The sequence below is a fragment of the Eublepharis macularius genome, chromosome 18 (assembly GCF_028583425.1).
Source record: "Eublepharis macularius isolate TG4126 chromosome 18, MPM_Emac_v1.0, whole genome shotgun sequence".
Taxonomy (NCBI): Eukaryota; Metazoa; Chordata; class Lepidosauria; order Squamata; family Eublepharidae; genus Eublepharis; species Eublepharis macularius.
Window position 1 is genome coordinate 20593163 of NC_072807.1, and position 25698 is coordinate 20618860.

The following is a 25698-nucleotide window of genomic DNA, read 5'->3' on the forward strand; positions in this document are numbered from 1 at the left end:
CCAGGCTGGGGCGAGGCGGCGTCGGGCGAGCCGCAGCCATGCAGCGCGCCGAGTGGGACGAGCAGAGCGAGCTGCGCGAGCTGAACTGCCGCCTGCGCGACTACGTGCTGCGGGTGCGGGCGCTGGAGGAGGAGAACGGGCGCCTGGCGCGGGAGCTGGCGGCGCTGCGCGGAGAGGAGCACCGCGCGGAGCGCCTGCGGGCGCGCGAGGAGGAGGTGGCCGAGCTGCGGCGGGCGGTGGCCGAGCTGCGGCGGGCCGGCGGGGAGGCCGAGCTGGAGCGGGAGGCGCTGCGGCGGGAGCGGGCGCGCTTGGAGGCGCTGGGCGCGCAGGTGCGGGAGCTGCGCCTCCGCCGCCTGGAGCCCGAGGCGGGCGAGCTGCGGCGGGAGCTGGAGCGCCTGGCCGCCGACTGCGCCGCCCTGGAGGCGCTGCTGGAGCGCCTGCGGGCCGAGCACCGGCGCCTGCGAGAGGAGCAGCGGCAGCAGCAGCAGCAGCAAGTAAGGCACCGGCACCCCTCGAGGCTCCTCGCCCTGCCGCCGCCGCCCGCCCCGAGCCAGCGGGAGCTGGAGGACTCCTTCGCGCTGGTGCTAAGCTGGAGCTGCGAGCAGAGCCTGGAGCGCTACGAGGCCGAGCTGCGGGCGCTGCAGGAGCTTGAACAGCGCCTGGGCGCCGGGAAGGAGGCCGAGCAGCTGCGCCTTCACAGCGAGCGGAGCCGCCGCCACCTGGAGGAGCTCTGGCGGCAGGGGCAGGAGCTGGCCGCGCTGGGCGAGCGGCTGGAGCAGGAGCGGCTGGCGCAGGTGGAGCGCCACGGCGCCCAGCGCGGCGAGTACCAGGTAGGCGGAGGGAACGCGGGGCTGCAGTCTGGCTCATGGAGTGTCCTGGAACAGCGCGTTGGCTTGCGTTCACGCGGGTCGGGTAATGCGCGTTCGGTGCGCATTAGTCGCCCCGCGCAACCCATCGCTCTTGAGAACGATCGCTAAAGTAGTGTTGAAAGTGCTTTAGCTAATGTGTGTGAAGGCCGGAAGCCGGATGCTGGCTTCCAGATGGCTCTTGACCTTGTGTTTCTGAAGTATTTTTAATCGCCTTGTGGTTATCACAGCAGCCTGGCTAATTATGCCGGTAGTATTATCACTATGTTGTGGGGGCTGCGGCCATGCAATTAACTTGTTCGATGCTTTTGGCTAAATATGCTGCTAAACTGTGTAATCCTTTGGAGTGTTAACTTCAGTTTAAATAGATGGGTTTCAATGGGGTAGCTGAAGTAGGGCTGTACTGTAAAGAGGGTAGTTGGTTGCTGCCACCCTTTCTTTCCTGGAGGAGCTCTTCTTCCTTCAGCTAATCTGAAGCAACTGCATAACAATTTGTTATTTATTACTTCATTTATACCCCACTTTTCTCCTCATTGGTTAACTGAATTAGTTTGTATTGTACAATTTTACATTTTATCCTTCCAACAACCTTGTGAGGTAGGTTAGGCTGAGTGTGACTGGCTTACGGTCACCTAACGAGCTTCCATGGCAGAGCGGAGATTCGAACCTGGCTCTCCCAGATCCAGGTCCGATATCCTAACCACTGCTCTGCAGTGGCACGATATTAAGCTAAGTGTATAACAATTTAGCATTTACTTAGTGTTTTAGATATTTCTAAGTACTTTAACGCTCACTATCTCAGAAAGCCTTGTAGCAACCCTGCAAGTTTGTGGTTCAGATTATATTTGAATGGCTGGCTTTCCCAGTGACCTTCCAAGCATCTCCAGTGAACTAACTTTAACAGGTATCGGGTTCTTTTTCCTGCTGTGTGACAGGAGGGCACTTTACCTATTATACCTGCTTGTCAAGGTCAATGGAAGCTGCCTTCTTGTTCGAAGAGAGTGACCTCCTACACTAGTGTAAACTTGCAAAGGAGTCAGCCCCACTGAAATCAGCGGGACTTCCTTTTGAGTAAGCGCACATAGGATTGGGCTGCATGTTAATGGAGCTCAGGCATCAACTGCTGTTTCCAGATCGGTTTTCCTTGGGTAATAGTTAAATGTGATGTTTAGGGAGTGCGTAGTAGGTTATTATAGTTTATTATAAAATTCTCATTAGCATTCTTTTAAGAAAACCTCTTTGGTGTGGTTGGCGCTGCCCTGTTTTCCTTGGGCAAGCAGAACTGCATAATATTTCTGGACAGTGTAAAAAAAAAATCAGGTTCCTGTTTTATTTTTCTACTAAAACGAACGTTTGGAATCCTCAGCCACAAGGAACTGAACCTGTTGTTCTGTCCTAGGGAGCATCTTTTCCGACCATAGTGGCTTTTCAAATTCACACAGGAAAATGGTGTCTCCTTGGCAGATCGAGCCTTGATGGTCCAGTAAAACACACAAAAGAAGATTCCACAATAGTTCACACTTGGTTTTCACTGCTCAAGCAAAGAAAATGATGTCCTTGCTGGAGAGGGAAAATAAGATTAGTTGAGCGCCACCATCCCACACCTAATAACGGCACTGTCACGTCTGAATCTCGCATGGTGGCAGCCTGCCCTGTTGTTCCTTCAGGGCTTGTCACTACAATGAAAGTATGTGCTGACAGCAGGGCAGAATGGCCACCTGTGGCATTGTGCCATGTGGAAAGCTGGGGCAGGGCATTTATCCAATCAACTAAAAAGTGGGACACCAGGGGGTGTGGCTTTGGTTCCTGTGGGACCTTACAGAGGTCCCACAGGCACCCTTTCGGTGCTGTTAAATCCACCTAACGGGGAGTTGATGGTCACCACGCTTGAAAGGGTCACTCTTCAGGGGTTGGTTGGTTCACACAGGCATGGCCATCTTTACCCTTGATGGCAGCATGAATGTATGGATGGGCTCCCATTACAAAGGTGATGGGAGAACATGATTTGCAATGGTTCAGTCACTTATTGGCCTGAACACACATGTGTGAATTCAGGACACGGGGATTTGGGGCTGCACTCAAGAGATGCATCTCCCCCGCCTCCATTCTCTGCTCTGCAAATGTACAAAGGCAAAACTGTGCCTGTAAAATGTTAGGGCTCCCCCCCCTCTGAATATTGTAAAAGGCCAGAGTCTCTTTTCCTTTTGGACTGCGAATTGAATTTATTGTATATGGCCACAGGCCTTCGCAATCCAAAACCGTTCATTAAAAAACAACAAAAAATACAAGAATGCAAATATAAGTACATGCATATAAATAAAATTACTATAAAATGCATTTTACCTAAAATGTAGCAGTAGCAGTAGGTTTAATTGTATATGGCCAAAGGCCGTCACAATACAAAGTTTAACTTGGTACTGTGACCTAAAATGTAAACGTTAAACAACATTAAAACCAAATGGGTTCTAGCAGCTTATAGGACAACAATCTATTTCAGGTGTTTACTCTCCTGGTTACCACATTTGCCCTTATTTTCCTAGCAGCCAGGGCGTAGAGAGCCACCCTATTCGAAATAAAAGGGTCTGACCTTTTGGATCGTGGTCGCCTTACTTTGCCGTGCTTTGCAACTATGAGACGGAGGAGAGAAAATCAGGAACATATGAGCCCTCTAAATAAGACTGGAGCGGAACATCCTCCCCTCCTTGTTTGGCAGGTATTTGAAGCCCGTGGTATGAGGAGCGGAGGAGGCTGGGAGCATCCGAGCTAGCCAGATTAGATCTGAGCATCTGCTCGTCCCCTCTTTATAGGCATTTGAAGCCTCAGATAGACCTTTGACTTTCCACTCTGGGTGTCCTTGTAGCCCATTACCTGTTTTAAGATAGTACGCGGGGTGGGTGTATATTTTTCTTTACATGGTTATTTTTATATACATTATAAGCCTCTTTGAGCCTCCCTCAGTGTGGGAGAAAAGCAGGGTAAAAATAGCTTTAAAATAAATAAATATCCTTTAGGTTTAAAATATTGCCCCGTGATTACACACCACACACTGCCTGCTCAGTTATACAGGCAGCCTAAGTAACTGCCTAGGGCAGCCCCTGCTAAAGAGTGCTTTTCATTTCAGAAGCAGGCCTTTGTTCTCGTGTGTGAATGCTCTGCAGAAATTGAGAGGCTCTGTACACGAGATGCCTCAGCACATGTTCGTCAAATGTAGGGAGAGACAATGTTAGCCAGGAAGTGTAGTTTAAAAAGATGGACCTGGCAGAGATCGCTCCTCAAAGTTTGTCAATTTCATCTTTGTCTCTCTCAATTTCACCTCTCCAGTCTAAAACTGTGTGGGATCGCAACCAGAGGGCGGTGAGGAATGGAAATGGGCTGGAGCTGCCTTCCAGAGCCACGCTTGGACCTGGAGAGGTTATAATGGGCTGAAGTTTCCCTTCTGGCATTTCACAGCCCCTTCACACAGCTCCAGTGTATAGCAAAGCCTTGGCTCTGCTGCCAGCTCCGTCTTTTTAAACTTACCTTCCTGCCTAACATTGCTTCTCCGGACACATGTTCTTCCTGTGTCAGATGTCTCCTGTAGAGAGACTCTGAGAATTTGCCCAAGAATCCTTTTGCACCAAAAGATGACACATCTGGCATAAGGTGGCCATAATTCTTGAGCTGACTGCGTAAGTGCCTGCTCGGTATATCAAGACCACTACAGGCTACCAGGGTTAATAAAGTTCATCAGTCCAACCTGCAGATCGGCGAGTGCAGCCTTTTCTCTCTATTTTCTATGGGCAGCATTACTGTTGTTCCTAGTTAATTCACAGCCCAGAAGATTTCTGTTGTTTGTGCTCATCTCATTACTGGTTTCATTGTGAGCAAAGATTATGGGAGGCCTTGGGTATTAGAAAGAGGATGGATTTGGTGTGCCTGGATTTTCAAAACGGCGCTCTTCCCTCAGTGATTTGCCGAGGTGGCAGATTGCCGCTGAACTAGACTGTCACATTTTAAAGAAATAAAGTAGGACAAGGGCCCCGTGACTGAAACGCAAGGCTTAGCCGCAGTTGTTGCAAATAATGGCTTGTTGTTTAACTCTGTTTTAAGAAACAGAGTTTGAGGGTGTTGGCAGAGTGCAAACAGAGCAGAGACATTACGCTGTGCTGATTAAAGAGGCTAAAAAGTTTATTTAAGAAATACATGCTTGAGAGTGAAGAAGAGAGATAGAGATAAAGTCCTGACTATCTGACTACATCTTGGAGAAGAGTGAGTGATTAGGCAGGAGAGAGAAGAAGCAGGATATTGCCCTGTTTAGCCCAATAGGAGACAAGGAAATGACCCCCAGGAAACAAGAGAGATGCTGCTCTCACTGTCCTAACTAAGTGATCCTTGCTGCCCCCTGCATAGAAGACTCTCCTTCCCTTCTTGCTGCTGCAGTACACCAGATGTTGCAATTTCCAACAGAGGGAAGGCGGCATGGTATAGCCTGATCTCTTCAAATCTGAGAAGCTAAGCACGGTTGGTACTTAGACAGGGGACCACCAAGGAAGACGCTACCGAGGAAGGCAATGGCAAAGCACCTCTGCTTCTCACTTGCCTTGGAAACCCCTTGTTGGGTTGCCATAAGTCAGTTGTGACTTGATGGCACTTTACACACACAAGAATCAGAAGAGTTTAGCTTCCCGAGCGTCATCTTGCCTTCCTCCAGAGGAGACACCAGCACGGGAGGGAGGGGCCGTGACTCAGTGCATCTGCTTGGCATGCAGAAGGTCCCCGGTTCAATCCCTGGCATCTCCAGTGAAAAGGACCAGATACTAGGTGATGTGAAAGACCTCCACCAGAGCCCCTGGAGAGCGGCTGCCAGTCAGAGTAGACAATACTCACCTTGATGTACTGTATAAGACAGCTGCGTCTGTTCATGTGTTCTGCTTCTCAACCTGAAAGTAAAGGCAGGAAAAGCATCTTGCCCATTGGTGTGCTTAACGCAGTTTGAAGCTTAACCATGGGTAACAGCATCTATCTATCTGTCTGTCTGTCTGTCTGTCTGTCTGTCTGTCTGTCTATCTCATTTATGGTCCATCCCACTGAGACTCAAGGCAGATTACACAGTGTGAGATTAGTACAGTCAATATCAAAAACAGTTCCATAAACAATGGGTAAATAGATACAAGTTCACAAAGACATAGCATTCGCAGGAATCCAGTACATCACAGTGTTGAGGTCTATGGTTCCTAACTCATTAGCGGATCATCTGAGACCCCTCCCTACAATACAGCCCTCCTATCTGAGTAATTCCAGTGTATTTGTAGAGGTTAGAGCGTTAGATGAAAATTTGGGAGATGATCGTTCAAATCCGCATTCTGCCATGAGTCTTGTTAGGTGGCTTTGGACCATTCGCTCTCTCTCTCAACTTATCCTACCTCACAGGGCTGTTTTGAGAGTAAAATGGAGAAGGAAGAACGATGTATTTCTGAGCTTCTTGGAACAAGGGCTGGATTTTTAAAAAATGTACTGGATGTTTATTTGCTTACGAAATTTATATCCCGACCTTCCGCCCGATCAGGGCCACCAAAGTAGCTAAAAATTGAAAGCAAAACATTTTTTTTAAGAAGGCAATACCGATTAAAGTCAAAACTAAAATACATACGTAAAGATGCAGAAATGGCCGTTAAAACAAAGAGCAGGGACGAGGGGACGCAGAGGGAACACTGGACAAAACGAGCAAGTCTTCACTTGAAGGAGGAACACAGTGGTAGAAGACATACAAATATACAAGGGGCGGGGGCTGTCCAAATTTAGTCCCATAAGAAAGTTGCCAACTGTCAACCCTCAGGCGCAGGGCCTCAAAAGGTGACTGTAAATAGGGTTGCTAGCCAGCTCTTGGTTGGTAAATTCCTGGAGATTTGGGGAGGGGAGAGGGATATTGGATCTTTCTGCTAGCTTTCCCCCATCCCCTCTACTCCCTTCCCCCAAGAATCAGCTGGAAATTTGGCACTGACTTCCGTGAGTTTTGGTCCTCTTCAGTAGCGTTCCAAAAAAGAAGGCCACACACCGACTTGTCCCATTAGCATTTGAGCACAAAGCTATCACGGAGAATTAATGAAGTCGTTCCGATCTAGCCAAGTGGAAGGAGACAAAATATTTTCTGTTTGCAGAGCTGGTTCCACCCAACCTTGACTTCTCAGTGACCACAGAATGTATCAAACAAGCCAACTGGAGATCTCCGGAGCCTATAAGTCTGGGAGCAAGCCGAGCCCTTAGGAGTGAATATGGGTGCAGGAGGAGAAAGGGGGAAGGAGGGAATGTGGCAGCTCCACACACTTCTCTCTCTTCTTTATTGCTGGGGTGGTGGCAATCCCAGAGTCTCCTGTCCCAGCTGACCAGTTTGAACCTCACAGCTCACCAACAAAAGAGTTGTAGCCAAGTCTTGGGTTACAAACCACAGTTTGAGAACCTCTGGTTTGACCGCAAGAAGGAGCTGATAAATAGTCGCAGGGCAGGCGAAAAATGGAAGCAGAGAAGCTGTTCGAAACCGCGGTTTGCTGGTTGTATGTCTGAAAGTTCAAACCATCATTTGGATTTGAGATATGGTTTAGCATGAGCAATTGGTTGATGCGGTTCCTGAGTTCAGCCGGGGCAGGATTCCAGAATATTTACAAACTGTTTCTGGAGAGATGGCAGTGGAGGAGTCTGTTGCTCTGGAGATCTTAAATGGGATGAAATGCTTAGCCATCCATTGAGTCCCTTCATCTAAAGTGTCCTGCTGTTGAACTGGCCCTTGAGTGTAATTGTGTTTCCGATGACATTTGACAGCCTTTTGTGTTTTGGTTTAGATGATAATTGAAGCCCTGGAAGAAGAAAAGCGGTTCCTAACTGTGTCTATCGCAGAGTACCTAAAGGACTACCACGAACTCCTGCAGGTGAAAGCAGGTCTCAGCCTTGAAATTGCAACTTACAGGTAAGGGTCATAAATTACCAGCACGTAATGCCCTTAACAGTTACTTGAAGCTTCTCTTAAACTGCAAGGGGCTCAGAAGATCATAAGGGTGTGTGTGATGGCTTCCTTACAGGAGGGGCAGCATTTATCCCTCCTTTGAAGACTCCATCAGTCCCCCCACTTGTTCTATATAATTTTTGGTTTAATCCCTTTAAAACTTGGAAACAAGGATCATGTACACACAAGCAGGGGACACACAAGGGATATGCCAGGAGCATTTCGTTTTCCCCCTCCCCACTATTTCCTCTCTCTTTTTCCCTGGCAGCCTCCATAGCCTCTCCGCTGTTCCTGCTTCTTTCTGTTCTTCCCACTCACTAGCCAACCTACTTTACCCACTCCCATCATCAGCTATCCTTCCACCCCTCCTCCTGGCTAGGCTGAACCTGTGCTGTGGCCATCGCTAGGCCTGTCAGCACTGAGTCTTTCTTAGAGTTGCCAGGTCCCTATACCCTTTTGCCTGGAGTGGGAGGGGGGATCTGGCACTTCCCAGGAATTTTTTCTTTGTGCAAAGCATGTGCATGCTTCCGTGATGACATCACTTCCAGGAAGTGACTTAAGCATGGCTGCAGCTGGTATGATAATGTCACTTTGGGAAGTGGCGTCGTGCCCTGCCTGGTGTGTGCTTTCCTGGGTTGCGTGTTGTGGCAGGCGAGGGCTGGGGAGGTTGCTACCTCCCACCGATGGCTGGCAACAAGGCAAATCCCCAGGAGATTGCCTGCCATTGGCAGACAACTGGGAAGCCTAGTCTTCCTCCATGACAGGTCATGACAGGAGAGAGGAATGAGATTTTTTCCAGGGCTGCTTTGGCCTCCAAGTTACAGAAACCAAGGCTTGGAAGGCTCAGCAGTATTGCTGTGGTTGCCTGGCAACATCTAAAATGGCCACTGATAACTCAGTGGGCGCTTGATTCTTAAAGTTGCAGGCATTGTTTCTAGCGTTCGGGGAGTGGGGGGAGATAATCCCCTAACGCATTTTTTTTAGATTTAAGATTTTTGTGTAAATCTGGGACTTTCTTCAGTTTTGAAAAGAAGCCCCCTGTTCTGTTCCTAGCTCCATTTTGCAGAACTGTTAGTCATATACTCTGTAGTGTGGCTCGGAATTAGATATAGATAAGCAGGAGACCCACATGGGTCTGGGGGATGGGATCTCATTTTGCTCTCCCCTGCTATTTCCTCTCCTTCCCTGAAAACCGTCATGCCCTCTGCCCTTTTCCTGCTGCCTTCTGTCCTTCCCACCCACCAGCCAACTTACCTTTATTTCCCCCTGCATGATACCAGCCACCATATAGACTTAACTATTTGGACTGGACCCAGTTGCATTGCAGGGAGCCTGCAAGGACTGAGACCCCTCCCCAAATCCCACCCTCCCCAGGCTCCACTCCCAAATCTCCAGAAATTTGCCAACCTGGAGTTGGCAGCCTTGGCTCCGGCCCTCCACCTTCTTTGATCCCGTGGGAGGAGACTCTAGGTGCAGACAGGTGCATTTGGGTGGGTTCCTGGTCTGCTATGTTCAATGAAACTCGACTGGGAGCGTGGTGTTGGAGAGGAGGGTGGCCTTGCCCTGGAGTTTCTGGAGTGCACGAAGACGTGGGCACAGAGGGAACTCAAAAGCGCAGGAGAAGGCTTCTTCCCAGGCGGAGCTGAGACAAGCCTTGACACCCTTTCTCTCAGCCTAGTCCACCTCACAGGGATGCTGTTGTGAGGATACAGTCATGACCTGCATATGTTGCAGTGAGCTCCTTAGAGGAAGTGTGGACTAAAAATGTACTTTATTAGATGGCTTGTCTGTTTCATTTTCGCCTCAACTTTCCGCCAAAGAAGAACATGGCTCTCCCGTCCTCCGTTTTATCCCTCACAACAACCCTGCTATAGGGCTGAGAGAGCGTGACCAGCCTTTACCCCCCAGTGAGCTAGCGAAGATTTGAACCCAGGTCTCCCCAGTGTAACTGCTGTACCATACAGACTCCCTACGATGAGGCAACCCCATCATTCCAAAATAATAACACTGATAACATGGGTTCTCATCCAACCTGAGGTGTTATTCTGACAGAAATGGAAGAATTCACCTGCAAAATATGTCCTTTTTTCCTAGATGTCTTAGGTTAGGATTCGTTAAATGACATCAATTTGTCTGCTGGCTTTTAAATAATAAATTAAGAGGTTCTACTGTAACAACAACAACATTTGATTTATATACTGCCCTTTAGGACAACTTAACGCCCACTCAGAGCGGTTTACAAAGTATGTTGTTATTATCCCCACAACAAACACCCTCTGAGGTGTGTGGGGCTGAGAGAGCTCTGGAAGAGCTGTGACGAGCCCAATGTCACCCAGCTGGCTTCAAGCGGAGGAGTGGGGAATCAAACCCAGTTCTCCAGATTAGAGTCCAGCACTCTTAACCACTACACCAAACTGGCCTTCAAACTGTGCCTTCAGAGCTGAAAGTCTGTTTGCTATCAACATTTTCCTTCAGGGTTGGTTATTGCCTTTAAAACTGTCGGTTGATTGGGAACGTATTCTGTCCTGCCCTCCCTCCTGGGAATGGAAAGTTTCCAAATGTTTATCGTCTAGTTAGAATGCCATTGCTGCCTGTAAAGTTTTCAGAGTGGTAATGGATAGCTTTTAATTCTTCTCCTTGCCTCCCCTCCTCTCTGTTGGCATCCCTCCTGATCTCTGTGGACACGGTTGAAAATAAAAATCCCTGTCCTCTTGAAGTCAAGAGTAAAAGTCTTCTACGTTTACCAAAAAAGAAGAGTCCAGAGATCAGTAATTCTTCTCTCCCTCAGTCACATCTTGGAGTGAAAAGATAAAACATTGATGGTTTTTACCCTTCCCCTTACCTTGAAGATTAACAAGCAGTGCTGTCCTGAGAACAGAACTGAGTAGGATTCTGAGGAGACCCTCTTAAGATTGCTTTCTGCTAGTGGTTGATACTGAATGGACCTCAATTTTTTAGCACTGAATCCTTCTGAGCTAACCAAAACCAGCTGTAGAACACCTACGTCTTTTCTAAGAATAAATTTTAGCAGTCGTTCCTTGAATTCCCGCATTAAGGAAAGCAAGGCCTGCGATTCCCTGAAACTTTTACCTTCTAACAATTGAAAACTAGTCTTGTACTTTTCAATTTTCATCTTGGGCAACCCGCAAAATACATTTTCCCCCTCCTACCAACCATGAGAACTAGACATTTATTTATCTATCTATCTATTTATTTATTCAGTTATACCCCACCCTTCTCCCCCATGAGGACCTAAAGCAGCTTACATCATTCCTTTCTCCTCCATTTTGTCCTTACAATAATCCTGTGAGGTAGGTTAGGCTGACAATGTGTGACTGTTTACATGGCGGAGTGGGGATTCCAGATCCTAGTTGGTCTAACCACTGCACCACATTAGCTCTCAAATGTGTTCCTTTTATTCCTTTAAATAGTTTTTATATATTGCAGGTTCTTACAGCAAGGTGCAAGAGAAAAAAGAACAGTGCATAGAAAAAACGGAGGGGGGAGAGAATAAATAATTGCGGCAGCAATAATAACAGTTTAAAAAGTACAACATTATATAGGGCTGAAACAGATATATAAAATTATCAGTTTGCCTCAAAGGACAGATTCACACAGTCGTGCTTTATTTTATTTTTTCCCACCGTACTGGTTTGCGGCGCAATGCATCTGCACGAATTTTCAGCTTCATTTCGCAGCAGTTCCAGCCCTTCCAAAACTACTGCCCCCGACTGAGGAAATGACTTCAAAGTGTTTTTATCCTACTAAGAATTTTCCCTGTTGACTGCGCGCCCACCAGTAACCCACAATGCCTGCATGGAGAAAACCTGTTGGCGACAGTGACCTTGGGATCCATCCCAAACTGAGCTGCTGTCCTTAACCGTTTTCCCTCCTCTCCTTTAAAAATCTGTTTCAGTGGAGAATTTGCCATTTCGGGTTTGGGGCCGGCTTGTTTTCAGCCATCCTGCTTTGGGATGCCGCTTGCCGCTCTTGCACTTTGCCATATACAGTGCAGGGCTCGGAGCTTATTTTTAGTGACTTCATGCGTTGCTGCAGCAACAAGGCAAATTGTTGTTTTATCGGCAGCCAAAAATCCCCAGTCAAACTTACTCGCATTCCTCCTTTCCATCATCACAGTTAACGCTTTCAGTAACTTCCTGCCAGGAGTCCAGAGGAGGCCAAACTTAAGCTTTCCCAGAGCAGTACATGCAGTTCTTCGGGGGGAAACCGGGGAAGGGCGGAGGAAGACTTGGTTGGGTTGTTTTAGACTCTTGGAGAAAAGAAAGAAATTACAAGCAGACAAAACCGGCAATAGAGCTGCTTAAAAAGAAGAAAGAACCACAAACCGTATGTTTTAAAGAAAGTCACACAAAACAAGTTGGCTTTGAGATGCACGGAACTCTTCCTTGGGCTGGATACAGCCAGTGTGGTGTAGTGGTTGGAATGTCAGACTAGGATCTGGGAGACCCAGGTGTGAATCCTCGCTCTACCGTGGAAGCTTGCTGGGTGACCGTGGACCAGTCACATACTCTCAGCCTGACCTACCTCACCAGGTTGTTGTGAAGGTAAAATAGAGGAGAGGAGAACGTTGTAAGCTACTTTGGGCCCCCGCTGGGAAGAAAAGCAAGGTGTAAATTAAGTAAATAAATTGAAATTTATTGTAGAAGTAGACACAATCTTAGGGCCTAACTACCTGATACATTTTTCCCAGGGACATCCCCCGATTGCATTGAACAATGTGGTTTGGGACTTCCCTGCTTCACCTGCTTCAGATTGGGACCAAGGGGGCAGGAACTTAGGCCTCCCCCCATGCCATTTTCCCAACCTGAAATGGCCTTGGGGACCTGCCGTCTGTACCACAGGGGGCTGCAAGTATACTGATCGGACTACATGTCAGTTTCCCCAGTGGAGCAGCTTCCTGGGCAGGAGAAATGGAGCAGCTCCTCTAAACCTTCTTTCCTGCCATTCCGGGTCCAAATTGGCCCCATGTGTCTGCGAATCACTGAGGCCCTTGCACATGCCTGTGATCTGACACAGGAGGGCTGCCCACAAGCTGGAGAAAAATGCCCTGTCCCTTTAACAGGGGCTTAGTGGGTGGAAATGAACAGCTGAAGCCTTTCATGGCACAGAGGTAAAGAAAATCTCGTTAAGTCTCTACTAATTGGACGTGACATTTTTTCTTTCTTTCCGGTTTGTTGGCAACCCTACGACACAGCAATGTACACAGGGAAAACATGTGCTAAGTCCTCATGAGTGCCTTTCCATCCTCCTAGCGGATGTTGGTTGGGGGTGCGTTTCTCTCTGTAGGTTTTGAAAATAGGCAGAGATATACAAGTTTCTCCTTTTGAATGTTTCAGGTGGGTAGCCATGTTGGGCTGCAATAGAACAGTGGGCTTTGAGTCCAGTAGTGCCTTAGAGACCAAGATTTTCAAGGTGTAAGCTTTTGAGAGTCAAAGCTCCCTTCTTCAGATAACCTTATATCTTTAGATACCTTATATCCTGAAAATCTTCTTGGTGTCTAAAGTGCCACTGGACTCAAATCTTCTTGGTGTCTAAAGTGCCACTGGACTCAAATCCTTAACTGCTCAGAATGGTAATTCGTCAAACCAGCACTTAGGTTTTATCTGAAAATTAACTACTTTCCAGTTCTCGAGTTTTTGGATATCTTCTTGAACACATGATGGGCAAGCATATACTATATCCAGTATAGCTTTCAGTGTGCTGATATCCTCCAGTGTCAGTAGAAGTTAAACCCTCCGTAGTTTTAAATGTCATTCCTATTAACCGTTTCATAACATGTGTTTTTTTTAAATGGATATCTTGGAGTTTCAAAGTGCTATCTGTCTGAAGCAGCTTTCCCGAGTTATCAGTTCAAAACATTTGGCTCAGGGAAACTTACAATGTGATTTCAGTCGAGTTTCAGCAATGGAGTGGCTTAATATTCCTCAACAGAAAGCCATGTAGTACTCTTTTTATTAGGACCAACTCAAAATGCACAAAACTGCGCAAGCTTTTGAGTTCTTCCAGAATATCTTGTCTGGATGGATTTAAAAAAAAAAAAGAAGATATTTGAGGTTCTTAAGGCCTCCTGCTTGTTTTGTATGTAGAATACCTGGAAAACTTAAATTGGTTGGGTGGTGCTGGGCAGAGCTGGTTTCCAGGCGTGCTTGTTTTAACCTTCTGGGAAGAAGAGAAGGAAGGGAAAATGGTAACCTCTGTTTGAAAAACTAAACACTGGTAGATAATTAGTATAACAACAACAACATTCGATTTATATACCACCCTTCAGGACAACTTAACACTCACTGAGAGTGGTTTACCCAGGGTGTTGTTGTTATCCTCACGACAATCACTCTGTGAGGTGGGTGGGGCTGAGAGAGCTCTGAAAGAGCTGTGACCGACCCAAGGTCACCCAGCTGGCTTCAAGCGGAGGAGTGGGGAATCAAACCTGCTCTCCCGATTAGAGTCCCGTGCTCTTAACCACTACACCAAACTGTGCCTGTAAGCACCAAATGGGACACATAAGTATCTTGCAAGGTTGCAAAGGAGTAGTCATGTTAGTCTTTTGTAGCAAAATAAGGTGCCGTGAGCGTTTTTAAAGACTAACACTTCTATGTGAATTTTCGTAAGTCACACAGAAAGCGAGCTGTGACTCACAAAAGCTCATAGTGAAATAAACGCTGTTATTTACGGTGCCCCAGGAATTTTCTTTTATTTCCCTTTTAAAAAAAAGTGAACAGTAGAAGGACAACGTTGAGTAGTCATTTATTAACAAAACTGGAAATTAATTTAGATGATGTCTAAATGAATGGACCCATTCAGAACTCAAGGTTTACAACAAGCGATTGGGAAACTTCCACATTGGTCGTTTCAGGTTGGTAATCCTGTTGACGTACAGTAGAAGAGCAAGATTCAAATCCAGTAACACCTTAAAGCCCAACAAGATTTCCAGATAAAAAACCCCACCCACTTTCTAAAAACACTTGTGGGTGCCTGGAAAGGTGTCAGCAGGTTCCATGGCATTATGATGGGGATTCCTGAAGTATTCTGTATTCATTTAAAATTTCTCTATCCTCCCTGTTAACTCCAGGAGAGCAGGAATGTTCCATATCACTGCCGTGTGAAATAGAAACCCTCTCCCCTTCTTCCTAATTAGATTTGTTTTTCTGCTTCACAGAACTCTGTTAGAAGGAGAAAGCAGCCAATGGATTCTTTTATGGGAAAAAGAACACGGAAGAAAAGCGCCCCAAGGTACGGATTGGTAACTTTTGAGAGAATGTTTTTTAAAAGGGCCAGGAGAAAGGAAGTACATATATAAGTTGAGCTTCATGAAACAGCCCGAGAGCTCTAACTTTAGAGCAACAATTCCCTTGAGGTTTATAGCATGGAACATGATACACAAAAAGTGGACATTGAAAGATTTTTCTCCATCTTCTGTACCAGGTGAATCTGGGCTCACCCGATGAAAACAACTGGCAATAGATTTGGAAGAGGTGTGGATTTCTCTACATGATGCACAGTTTGCTTAACTGAATTGGTTACCAAAAGACAAAGTAAAAACCCTTGGCTGGCTGCTTTCAAGGCAGCTATGTCAGCCATGAGCGATAAATGGAACCTCCAAGTTCAGGGGCTGTATACCTCTGAATACCTGAGGAGTAAACGAGAGGGGAAGGTGGCTGCTGTCATGTCCTGTCTTTTGGAGGATCAGCCCCACATTCAACAGTTACACCTGCCCGAGTCCATTAATGTCAGATTTTCAAGTTAGCTTACGGTGGTGTTGTTCACAGCCAGCAAGGTTTTTCTGATGTCCTTATCCTCAACTCTTAATAACTTTTTTGGATCCTCAAATAACTATTCGCAAAAAAAAAAAAACCTTAAGAGATTACAAGCATTTTTTAAAGTTTCATAAACGCAAAAAAAAGAAATGGGGGGATTATGATTTCTTTTTAATGCTATTCATGGGACATTAACACAGTTACCCTGACTGTTGTTCTCCAAGAATGATAGAAGGCTGAAAGTATAGTGAGATACCAAAGTACAGAATAACTGTACTGTGTGATACTAGTTGAAGGCCCAGCTTCCTGCCATTCATTCCCAGCCATGCAGAAAAATATTTCCTTCTAATTTTTAAAAAAGACAACTTTGTAATTCTTTTTAAAGTGATGGTAGCTCTCTCTCCCCCCCCCCAAAAATGGTGTAATGAAGACAGACTGTGTGCATTGCTGCCAAGGAGGGCAGTTCTTCTCTCTAACAGGAGGAGAAAAGGAAAAAGGGGAAATTAGCCAATCTGAGAGTCTCTCTACACAAGACATCAGACACGTGAAGAACACGTGTCGGGAGATGCAATGGTAGCTGGGAAGGGTAGTTTAAAAAGACAGAGCTGGGGCAGGGCAAAGGCTTTGCTATACACTGGAGCTGTGTGAAGGAGCTGCAAAATGCCAGAAGGGGAAACTTCAGCCCATTATAACCTCTCCAGGTCCATGCCCAGCTTCAGAAAGCAGCTCCAGCCTATTTCCATTCCTCGCTGCCTTCTGGTTGCAATCTCACAGGGTTTTAGACTGGAGAGGTGAAACTGACAGAGCCTTCTGGGAGGCAAAGATGAAATTAACAAACCCTCTAAGAAGCGATCTCCACCCGCTCTGTCTTTTTAAACTACGCTTCCTGGCTATCATTGTCTCCCCCTACACTTGACAAACATGAGCTGAGGCGTCTCGTGTAGAGACACTCTGAGTGCCCTTACAGCATTCAGAGGGAAGAGATATTTAAAGTCAAGAAGATTATATGTTTTAAGTCCTGGCTGAGGGTGAGGGGAATTTATCAGGACTGGAGGAAGAGTTTCCTCTGATTTTCATGATTCACAGACCCCTGCCTTAGTTAGCCCTTTTCAGTCATTACCATTTTACCAGTCGAACCTCACATTAGGGAAAGTCACACTATATGTGATTCTCTCCATATGTGTGGTTACAATTTTGTGTGAATAGGGCAACACCAATATTTTTCAGCTTTGGTACACATGATCAGAAACCCATATTTTTGAGACTACATGTTTCTACATACGAAAGCTAGAAAATAAGAACGTTGCCCTATTCACATATTAGGGAGGAGCCGTGGCTCAATGGTAAAGCATCTGTTTTGCATGCGAAAGGTCCCAGGTTCAATCCCCTGGTATCTCCAGTTATAAGGATCAGATAGCAGGTGGTGTCAAAGACCTCTGCCTGAGGCCCTGGGGAGCTGTTATCAGTCAGAATAGACAAGACTGACCTTGATATAGACCAGCATCTGACTTCATATGAGGCAGGTTCATGTGTTTGTGCACACAAAATGGCTAGTATGTATATAGTATCTATGTAATGCCCTTGCCTGGACTGCATGGTAGGAGCCCCAAAAACCTAATAACTCAAAAGGGCTACCGTGAAGAAGATTGACCCCTTAACTCTTACATTGCCATCTTAAGAATAGTTTCATGGAGTAGAAATGGAATTATTGTTAGGAATACATGCTCTGAGATGCACATTCTCCCATGCCACTTTCGCCCCCAAACCTTTCCATATAGCACAAAAAAGGAGAAGTAAAAATATCTTTCTCCTGCCGTGGGTTCAAGGCTCGACAGTCTTGCTCCACGAGAGCTCACCGATCGGGGATGTGGTGCTTGGCTGCTGAGTTTAATTTGTTTATTTAGCTGTATACACAGTCTTGAGCTCATCTAATGGCTGTAAAAGGAGTGGGACATGGAAGTGTAGAATTAGCTGCTAATATCCAGTAATAGCAGGGCTTCCTTGTAAATTGCTGCTAACAATTATGAATGGAGTATTGCATTATCCTGTATGCGTAGACATGTATCATTGGGTTATTGCTTTGCAAGTGCAAATCCTGCTAACTTTGGTGGTCTGACAGTCAGGGTCTTGTTCCAAAGCGTAATGAAATGATGCCTCCTGAGATTAGACACTGGTCTGTGTTCATTGCCCGTCTTTCGTGCAGATATGCAGGAATCAACGTGCTTGGCTGCAACACGGCAACCGTTTTATTATATATAAATAGATTTAGTTCAATGATGCGATTAAGCCTACCGTGTTTTATTGTGTTAGTACGTTACTTAAGTACATTGTGTTAAGAGACGTGATTTTCATTTGTTTTTATCTACTGGCAGGTGTCCGAGATGTACTTCATGAGTATAGCAACCGCTACTCAGCTTATCGACAAGAGAAAGGAAAGAGAGCTTTTCCAGCAATCCAAAATGTTGACACAAGATATAAAACCCCGATCGCAAATATGAGCAGCTCTGCAGTTTATTCATCTCGAACAAAACCCAGCAGAATTCAGACAGCTGCTCCTGGGAAAACATTAAGGAACGATGCCCTCTGGTTAGAATACCGTCCTTCAACAGCTATTAAAAAGGACACAACTCATCAGAGAACAGTGACAGACCAGAGACAGGTCCGAACTTTTATTCCATCTTCTGTTACTAGCCGAGAAAGGGAATTTCGGCAGAGAACATTGCCAGAAAGCAAGAAAGCTGAAGCTGTAATTACAGCAAAAGAATCAACAGAAGTCCAGAAAGGTACAACAATCACCAATACTTTTGAGAATGCCAAACCAAAAGTAATGGGTGTTTCTACGACATCTTACAATCTGAATTCCAGTTCTAAAGAAACTAAATATGAGAGAATCCAAGAAGGAACTGATGCTCAAGTGAATGAACAAATCAGGGAAGTGAAGGTAATGAAAGAGGAGAAACCATTTTTGTTACCAGGAAGAGATGAAAAGGAAAGATCAGCCAGGAAAGTGACTGAACCTGTCCCAGCAAAGACGGAAAAGAAATTGGTTGGAGCTGAAACAAAGGTTAGCTTTGAAAAGAAGATGGAAGTTAAACATGGGACAGAGGAGGAAAAGTATACCGTGAAAGAGCCAAACCTCAATTATAGTAAAAAGAAAGTCAACCTTACAGAAGATGAATCACCCAAGGATGGAAAATATGTAAAATGGGAAGAACGCATTAGAGTTGATACATCAGGAAAAGATTTGCCATCGGATATAAAGATGGATAAAAGTAGTTCATTTCTGTGGGAAAAAAATGTGACAACACAAAGCCGAGAAGCAGCTGAGATACCCGTCCTTTCTGATGTGCATAGTCAAGATCAACTGTTTAAAAATAACAAAACAGAAATAACATTACAAGAGTCAAAACCTTCTGTAGGTAAACAAAAAGTTGACGCCACACCTAAGTTGTCCAGAAATATCCCAGAAAGAGAATTGAACCAAGAGAGAGTAAGTAAAGAAGGAAGCCCTACAATGGATACCTTACTTACAGAAAGCATAGCAGAAAATATTGTATCTGACATTCTTAAAGGTTTTGTGCAGAAATCTGATTCGGGTCTTCCCCTTGATACCAAATTTACTTTCTTGGAAAAGAAAGTTTCTGAGGACGGAAAAGCAAAGTCTGAGGTCACTGTGCAGTCTACAGTTCAGGAAGACCTGAGCATTTCAGACGAATTTGATCTGGGACGTTTCTTAAAGAAAGATGTTAAGGGAGTGGGAGATACTAAGGAAGTTTTATCAGACGCTGTGTTAGAAGACATCATCAGTGCTGGATTGAAAGGACGGGAGGGCCAAGGAAAAAGAACTGTTCAAGTTGAGATAGTTGAGGAGCCGGTAGAATGTGCCGCTGATGAAAGAACAGAATTTCCAACACCATTTGAAGTGGAAGAGGCGGAAGATACATTGCCCGGTATGGCAGGACATCTTTACTACGGGGGTGAGGAGAAGGCTACCACAAGCGCTGCTCAGGATCTTAAACGACAACAACCCAGTGTGATTGTGTCTCATGTAGAAGAAGTTTCTGAAGGGGATGATGTCGTTGATGAAGGAAAATATTTCGTATCAACTCCAGAAGAACACCCCTTGATTCATGAGAAAGATGACAGCTCCGTATATGGACAAATCCACATTGAAGAGGAATCCACGATTAAGTATTCGTGGCAAGATGAATTTCTTCAGGGAGCTCAGAAAAGGGTCAATGAAGGCATGGGTTCACCAGAACTTATATACCAGGTGATGGGGGGAGAAGAAAGTGCCTTTGTTTCCAAGGACGAGCCCCCAGTGGAGCACATAGCACATGCTGAATCCATCGTTATTGAGAGAGAAATTAAAATACCACACGAATTCCAGACATCAATAAAGAGTCTGTTTTCTGAGGAGTCGAAGGACCCTAAACATCAGCTGAAAGAAGCATTGGAAAAGCTGGAAGACAACCTTCCAGAAAGCGTCAAACAAGAGCTCTCTGCACTAACCAAAGAGGGCCAAGCAGAATCAAGCAGTTTGGAAGTCGATATTAAAAAAGTGGAGCAGACCAAAAAAGGGGGGTTGGTCACTATAGTTGCCGAAGTCAGCCTGTCCGAGACACTAGACCTTGACCAGTTTAACTCAGGATATCTTGGCGAAGGCCTTGCTGTTGAGAGAGAGTCGCCAACACAGTTCTCGGCTACATATGATACTGATGAACACATGAAGCCAGAGTCAGAAAGCTACCATGATGGTACACGTAAACTTGAAATAATAGAAGTTGCTTCCACACCGTGGACTACGCAAGCGGTTTCTAGCTCAGCTAAATTAAGCAGCAGTGGCGGAGTGAAATCTCCTACCAGTGAACGAGTTGTCAGCGAAGGCCCGGTTTTCAAAAATTTGGGACTTGACAGCAGAAGCGACCCGTCTCACTTGCAAGGGCCATTCGATATTAACAGATCTGTTCGGCAAATTATAGTCGGCCCGACAGAAATCCACAGAACGGAGGAAGTCCTGCATGAAGGTCCTTTTTCCAAAACTCTGGAATTTGGTTCAGGTGATTTTGAGGCAGGAGGAGCATCAGCAGGCGTCAGCCGATCTGTACAAGAATTCACACTTGGTCCTGAAGAGACTCAAACAGAAGAAATAACGTATAGAGGGCCTGTTCGTAAAACAGTGGGAGGTCCTGAAAACCCTAGTCAGGCACAGTTTTCAGCTGATAGTAAATCCACTAAGCTTGTCATGTTGGGCTCAAAGCAAATTATTGAAGAAACAGTTTTTGAGGGGCCGGCTTCTGACTTTTCGCTAGATGATAATAGCTGGGTGCCCTCTCAAACGAAAGGGCTGGAGGAAACTGGCAGATCGGTGAGACACATTCGAATAGATCCGAAAGAGGTCCGTACTCAGCAAGTAGTTTATGAAGGTCCTCTTTCTGAAGTTGTAGAGCACAGTAGTGCTGGTGACCGTATTTCAGTTAATGAGTCTGTGAGGCACATTAAGGTGGGACAGAAAGAAACACAAGCCGTGTATGAAGAATCTTCTACTACGGAAACTGAACCTAGTCATGATCTGGACTGGCTTCTCAAGGAAGGGATGCTAGATACTAATTCCACCGTCAGACATATTAAGGTCGCTCCCAAAGAATCAATGACATCGGAGCAAATTATTTTCAAAGGGCCCATTTCCAAACAACACTTAGAGTTTAGTGAATCTGGACAAATGTTCTCTTCTGAAGGGTCAGCAAGGCACATTACATCGGGGCAGAAGGATATTTGGAGCAATGAACGTGTTTCATATCAAGGTTCTGTTTCCGAATCTTCTGGTATCAGCTCTGCCGGGGAAGATACTTTAGAAACGGAAGGGCCTACAGAGATCAGTCGGTCGGTCAGACATATCAGACTGGGCCCTGTCGAAACTCATGCAGAACAAATTGTATTCCAAGGCCCTATTGGAACTGTGGAGCTTTCGCCAACAGATGGACCACCAGAAAACAAATCTCTTGGGCACATCAAGATAGGACCTAAAGAAACATCCTTTACCTTTCAGATGGATGTAACTAATGTAGCAGGAGGAGGACAAGAAGCTAAATTTTTGTTATCAAATACAAAAGATCAGCCGGAGGATGCAGCCAAGGGTAGCGAGAGAGAGGCCCAAACTGAAGAAAGATCAGAGAAGTCAGCATTCAATCGCACTGTTCAGCTGCAAAGGATGGTAGACCAAAGATCCGTGGTTTCTGATGAAAAGAAAATTGCTCTTCTCTACCTGAATGAGAATGAAGAGGAAGAGGAGGAGGATGGACCTTGGTTCTGAAAAGAAGATTTTCATGCAATGTTTACCCTATGTGTTTGCTGTTAATATATAGCTGACTAAACAACGGGACACCTTCGTAATGCTGAAAGATTTTGAATATATTTTCTTACACAACAGCATACTAATATATTTTTGCAGGGTTCCTCGAATGCAGGTGTGTTTGCTTTTCAAGCCGTGACATCAGATTTTCTTTGACTAATGTTGTGATGTCTGAAAGCCTACCTTCTTTTCAGAAAGTTGCTCCCCCCTTCTCAGATTGTATTTGAGTATCTCTCTTTTTAAAAAATCAATTTCATTTCAGTTATAAAATAGCAGGTTGCAAAAACTGGGGATGAAGGCACAGTCGTGCTTCAAAATCTATTCATTCTACAGTAGTCATGTTTAAGTCCGTCAGGATAGATTTCGAATGAAAGTGTTTAAGAGTTGCAGCCAAAAAGCTGTGACTGGCTGATTGGTTTTCAAATGCAACAGGTTATGCACGATTTGGGGATAACGTTGTATGATTGCATATTCTACACAGGAAGCTGCCTTATACCAAGAGTATAATCTACTCTGGTAGGAGCTGTCCAGGGTTTCAGTTAGAGGGTTTTCTTGTTATCTGCTCCCAAACCCAGGACCTTCTGCAATGTAAAACAGATGCTGTACCACTGAGCCGTGGTTCCTCCCCTGTTGTACAAAACCTGCTCAGAATTAAACATGAAACATAAATAAGCATTGACTAGTGTTGCCAGATAGCCTGCCAGCCCTGGTAGTCACTCTACTCATACATTTCAGAAGGAAATGACCAAATGAATAAAAGAAAGCGGGAGCACAAAGATGGGGTGATACAGTTTTTTGGGGGGGAGCCTTATTTTTAACACATGCACACACGTTATCTAGTTTCTTCACCAGAAAGGAGATTATTAGAAGCATGTTGCAGAAGTATTATTAATACCATTTTTATTAGGATATACTTGCCACCTTTTATACGGACATTGCTGCTGCATCCTTAGCTGTAGCCTGACAAATTAAATTGGTGAATTTTTCCACCGATGCTCATCTCCGTTTCTGTGTGCACATGGAGTTAAGCGCTCAGGCTTGGAGGAGCTTCCATCTGGTCAACTTGGATGTCAGGTTGCTGCTGAAGTCATGGGGCCAGTAAAAAGGGAGCTGCCTCCCTCTTTACAGTGTATCTCACCAAACACTTTGTCTGCACTGTTTGCATTCATTGCCATGAGGTTGTGGTATAGCAGCACTTAAACGATCTCCCATGTATCCTGTATTAGAGCATTTTGTATCCATCTCCCACAGGCCATGTAGTCACAATAAAGGGTGTTAGAGCTTTTTCTTTTTTAAATACACACAATTAAACCCAGTCCTCTCTGCAGTGGTTTCTGGCCAGCAAAATACAAACAAATGCACAAGGTGCGTCCAAAGTCTGAATTACTTTATTTGTATTTTTCATCTTGCTGATACGCAGCAGGTATTGAAATGCACTTTAAAAATGTAAGCTCGTTCAGCTAAGCGATTTATAATTTGTGAAAGTTGGGGAGAAGAGCAAAAAAAAAAAAAGGAAAGAAAGAAAGAAAGTCCAAACAAGATTGCAGTTTGGGATATAAACGAAGCAGATCTCTGCTGATCCAAATCGAGGTTCCGTATAGTTCAGTCTGTGGGATCCATTCGAAGCAGTGGATTGTTCTTTGACTGGCAATGACTCTGCAAAGGTCTTATGTGAAAGTTTTGGCTGGTCCTGCCATCTGTGATCCTTTAACAGGAGGTGCCAGGAATTGAACCCGGGACCCGGTGTGGCCAGATTATGTTCTGTGTTACTGAGCTACGGTTCTTCACAGCAAGAGCCTATGTGGGGCAGAATGGGTAAATTTTGTACTTGGGACGTTTAAAGTTGGACATGCCATTGTGGATATAAACTTTTAATTTTAGGAATATTTTGTTTTACCGTTTGAGTTTTTTACATCTGTAACTGAATCAGTTTTCATATAACCCTATCAGCATGCGCTGGTGCTTACTTGATTTTTTTAAAAAAATAATCTGGAAACAGTACAGTTAACAAGTCTAAGAGGCCGCACATAGATTAAAAATTCTATATTAGTATATATCAAAATGCACTTCCAGTTTAACAGTTGTGTTCTAAATAGCCTGAAGCGAAAAAAAATAATAGCGTTGTCCTGAGCAATCCATAAACAGGGTTGGATCAAATGAATTCATTTATGGAAGATGAACCCTATAGAGTTTTGGGGAAATTATTTTATTCTATATTTATATGCTTAAGGGGCTTACCTCAGAAGTAGAGCACTTTTTTCCCTTTAATGCTGCAAACTTAGGCATGCATTGGAAGTAAATTCCGTTTCAATCCTTGAGGGTTTCCTCCAAGGCAGTGCGCTTAATACACTTTACAGTAACACAGGTCCCGGTCCAGTTTAGCCATAATGGAAATTGCGGCTAATTTGTTCTGTTTCTTTCAATAGTACTTCAGTCACAACTAACTATAGCTGGATTGGGAAGTGGTCTTGAAATGTTAAGTTTTCTGTGCAAGTGGTGTAGAGAGGGAATTTGTTTGAGTTCTGTGTGAGAATGGCAGCTCTTTATACTCTACGGATTGCTAGAGCAGGCGATTTTAAAGGCATCAGATATGTTGAAATGGGGTGGGTTATTGACACGTGGGACTTAAATGGCCATTTTTGCCCCAGTCAGTTACGATGTGTGTGTTTCCTGTAATGGTTTAATCTATTGTGAATTTGCACTTTTTCCTGTCAAGTATTAAACATTGGCAATTAAGGTGGCTGTTTTTTCTTTCTGTATATAAACATTAGGTTCATTTCAAAACATGGTTTTTATCTTTTTGCCCTCTGCTGCATGCCGTACAAAGAGAGCACAAGTCTGCACACATCTGCAGTCCAGGACAGATTTGAGCACAAATAAGCAAACAGTTTGATGTAAGTCTGTCTCAGATCTTGGATATGAACAAGACCACATTTATTGGTTTCCTTAACTCATGGCTTTCTCCCTACAGATAGAAAAGAGCAAGAGTCCAGTAGCACCTATAAGACTAACAAAATTGTGGTAGGGTTTCAGCTTTCCTGAGTCGCAGTATCTGAAGAAGTGAGCTGTGACTCATGAAAGTTCATACTCTACCACAATTTTGTTAGTTTTATAGCTGCAGAGCCAAAAAGAACAAACAGTTCAGAGACTAAATATATGAAGGCGTGCTAATATCTCAATAATCACATTTCTCCAATAACCAACAATCGATTTTGTACACAAAGTCCATTCAATATGTAGTCATAATTATTAGTCCACCAAAAACCTTCTATAGTCGGTCAATCCAATGTCTTTTCTTTTTGTATATGCAAAAGCAAAGTAAAAAATTGACTTCAATGCATTGAGCTTGACAAGCGCTAAGCTATTTTGCATATACAAAAAGGCTGGTGAAGAAGCAAGGAACAGCGAAACGGGGTACAACCAATGCCGGCGCACCCGTTGCCAACCCCCCTCCGGGAGCTTCCATTGGGAGTGGCTCAGTCGTCAGGAAAACCGTGGACTGCTTATTAGCATCTTAAGCAGCTACAATGGTTCTTTGCCTACAAAAAGAAAAAGAAAGGACATTGGATTGACTGACTATAGAAGGTTTTTGGTGGACTAATAATTATGACTACATATTGAATGGACTTTGTGTACAAAATTGATTGTTGGTTATTGGAGAAATGTGATTATTGAGATAGTAGCACGCCCTCATATATATAGTCTCTCTGAACTGTTGGTTCTTTTTGG

The 25698-nt window shown here is 44.9% G+C and overlaps 1 protein-coding gene across 1 annotated transcript; it reads left to right on the plus strand.

Moving 5' to 3' along the window:
* On the plus strand, positions 1–24705 carry SYNM (synemin). Its single transcript, XM_055002264.1, has 4 exons — positions 1–830; positions 7682–7806; positions 15020–15093; positions 17990–24705. The coding sequence occupies exons 1-4, from the start codon at positions 39–41 to the stop codon at positions 21928–21930; spliced, it is 4932 nt and encodes a 1643-aa protein (XP_054858239.1). The 5' UTR covers positions 1–38; the 3' UTR covers positions 21931–24705.
* Positions 24706–25698: the final 993 nt, after the last annotated feature.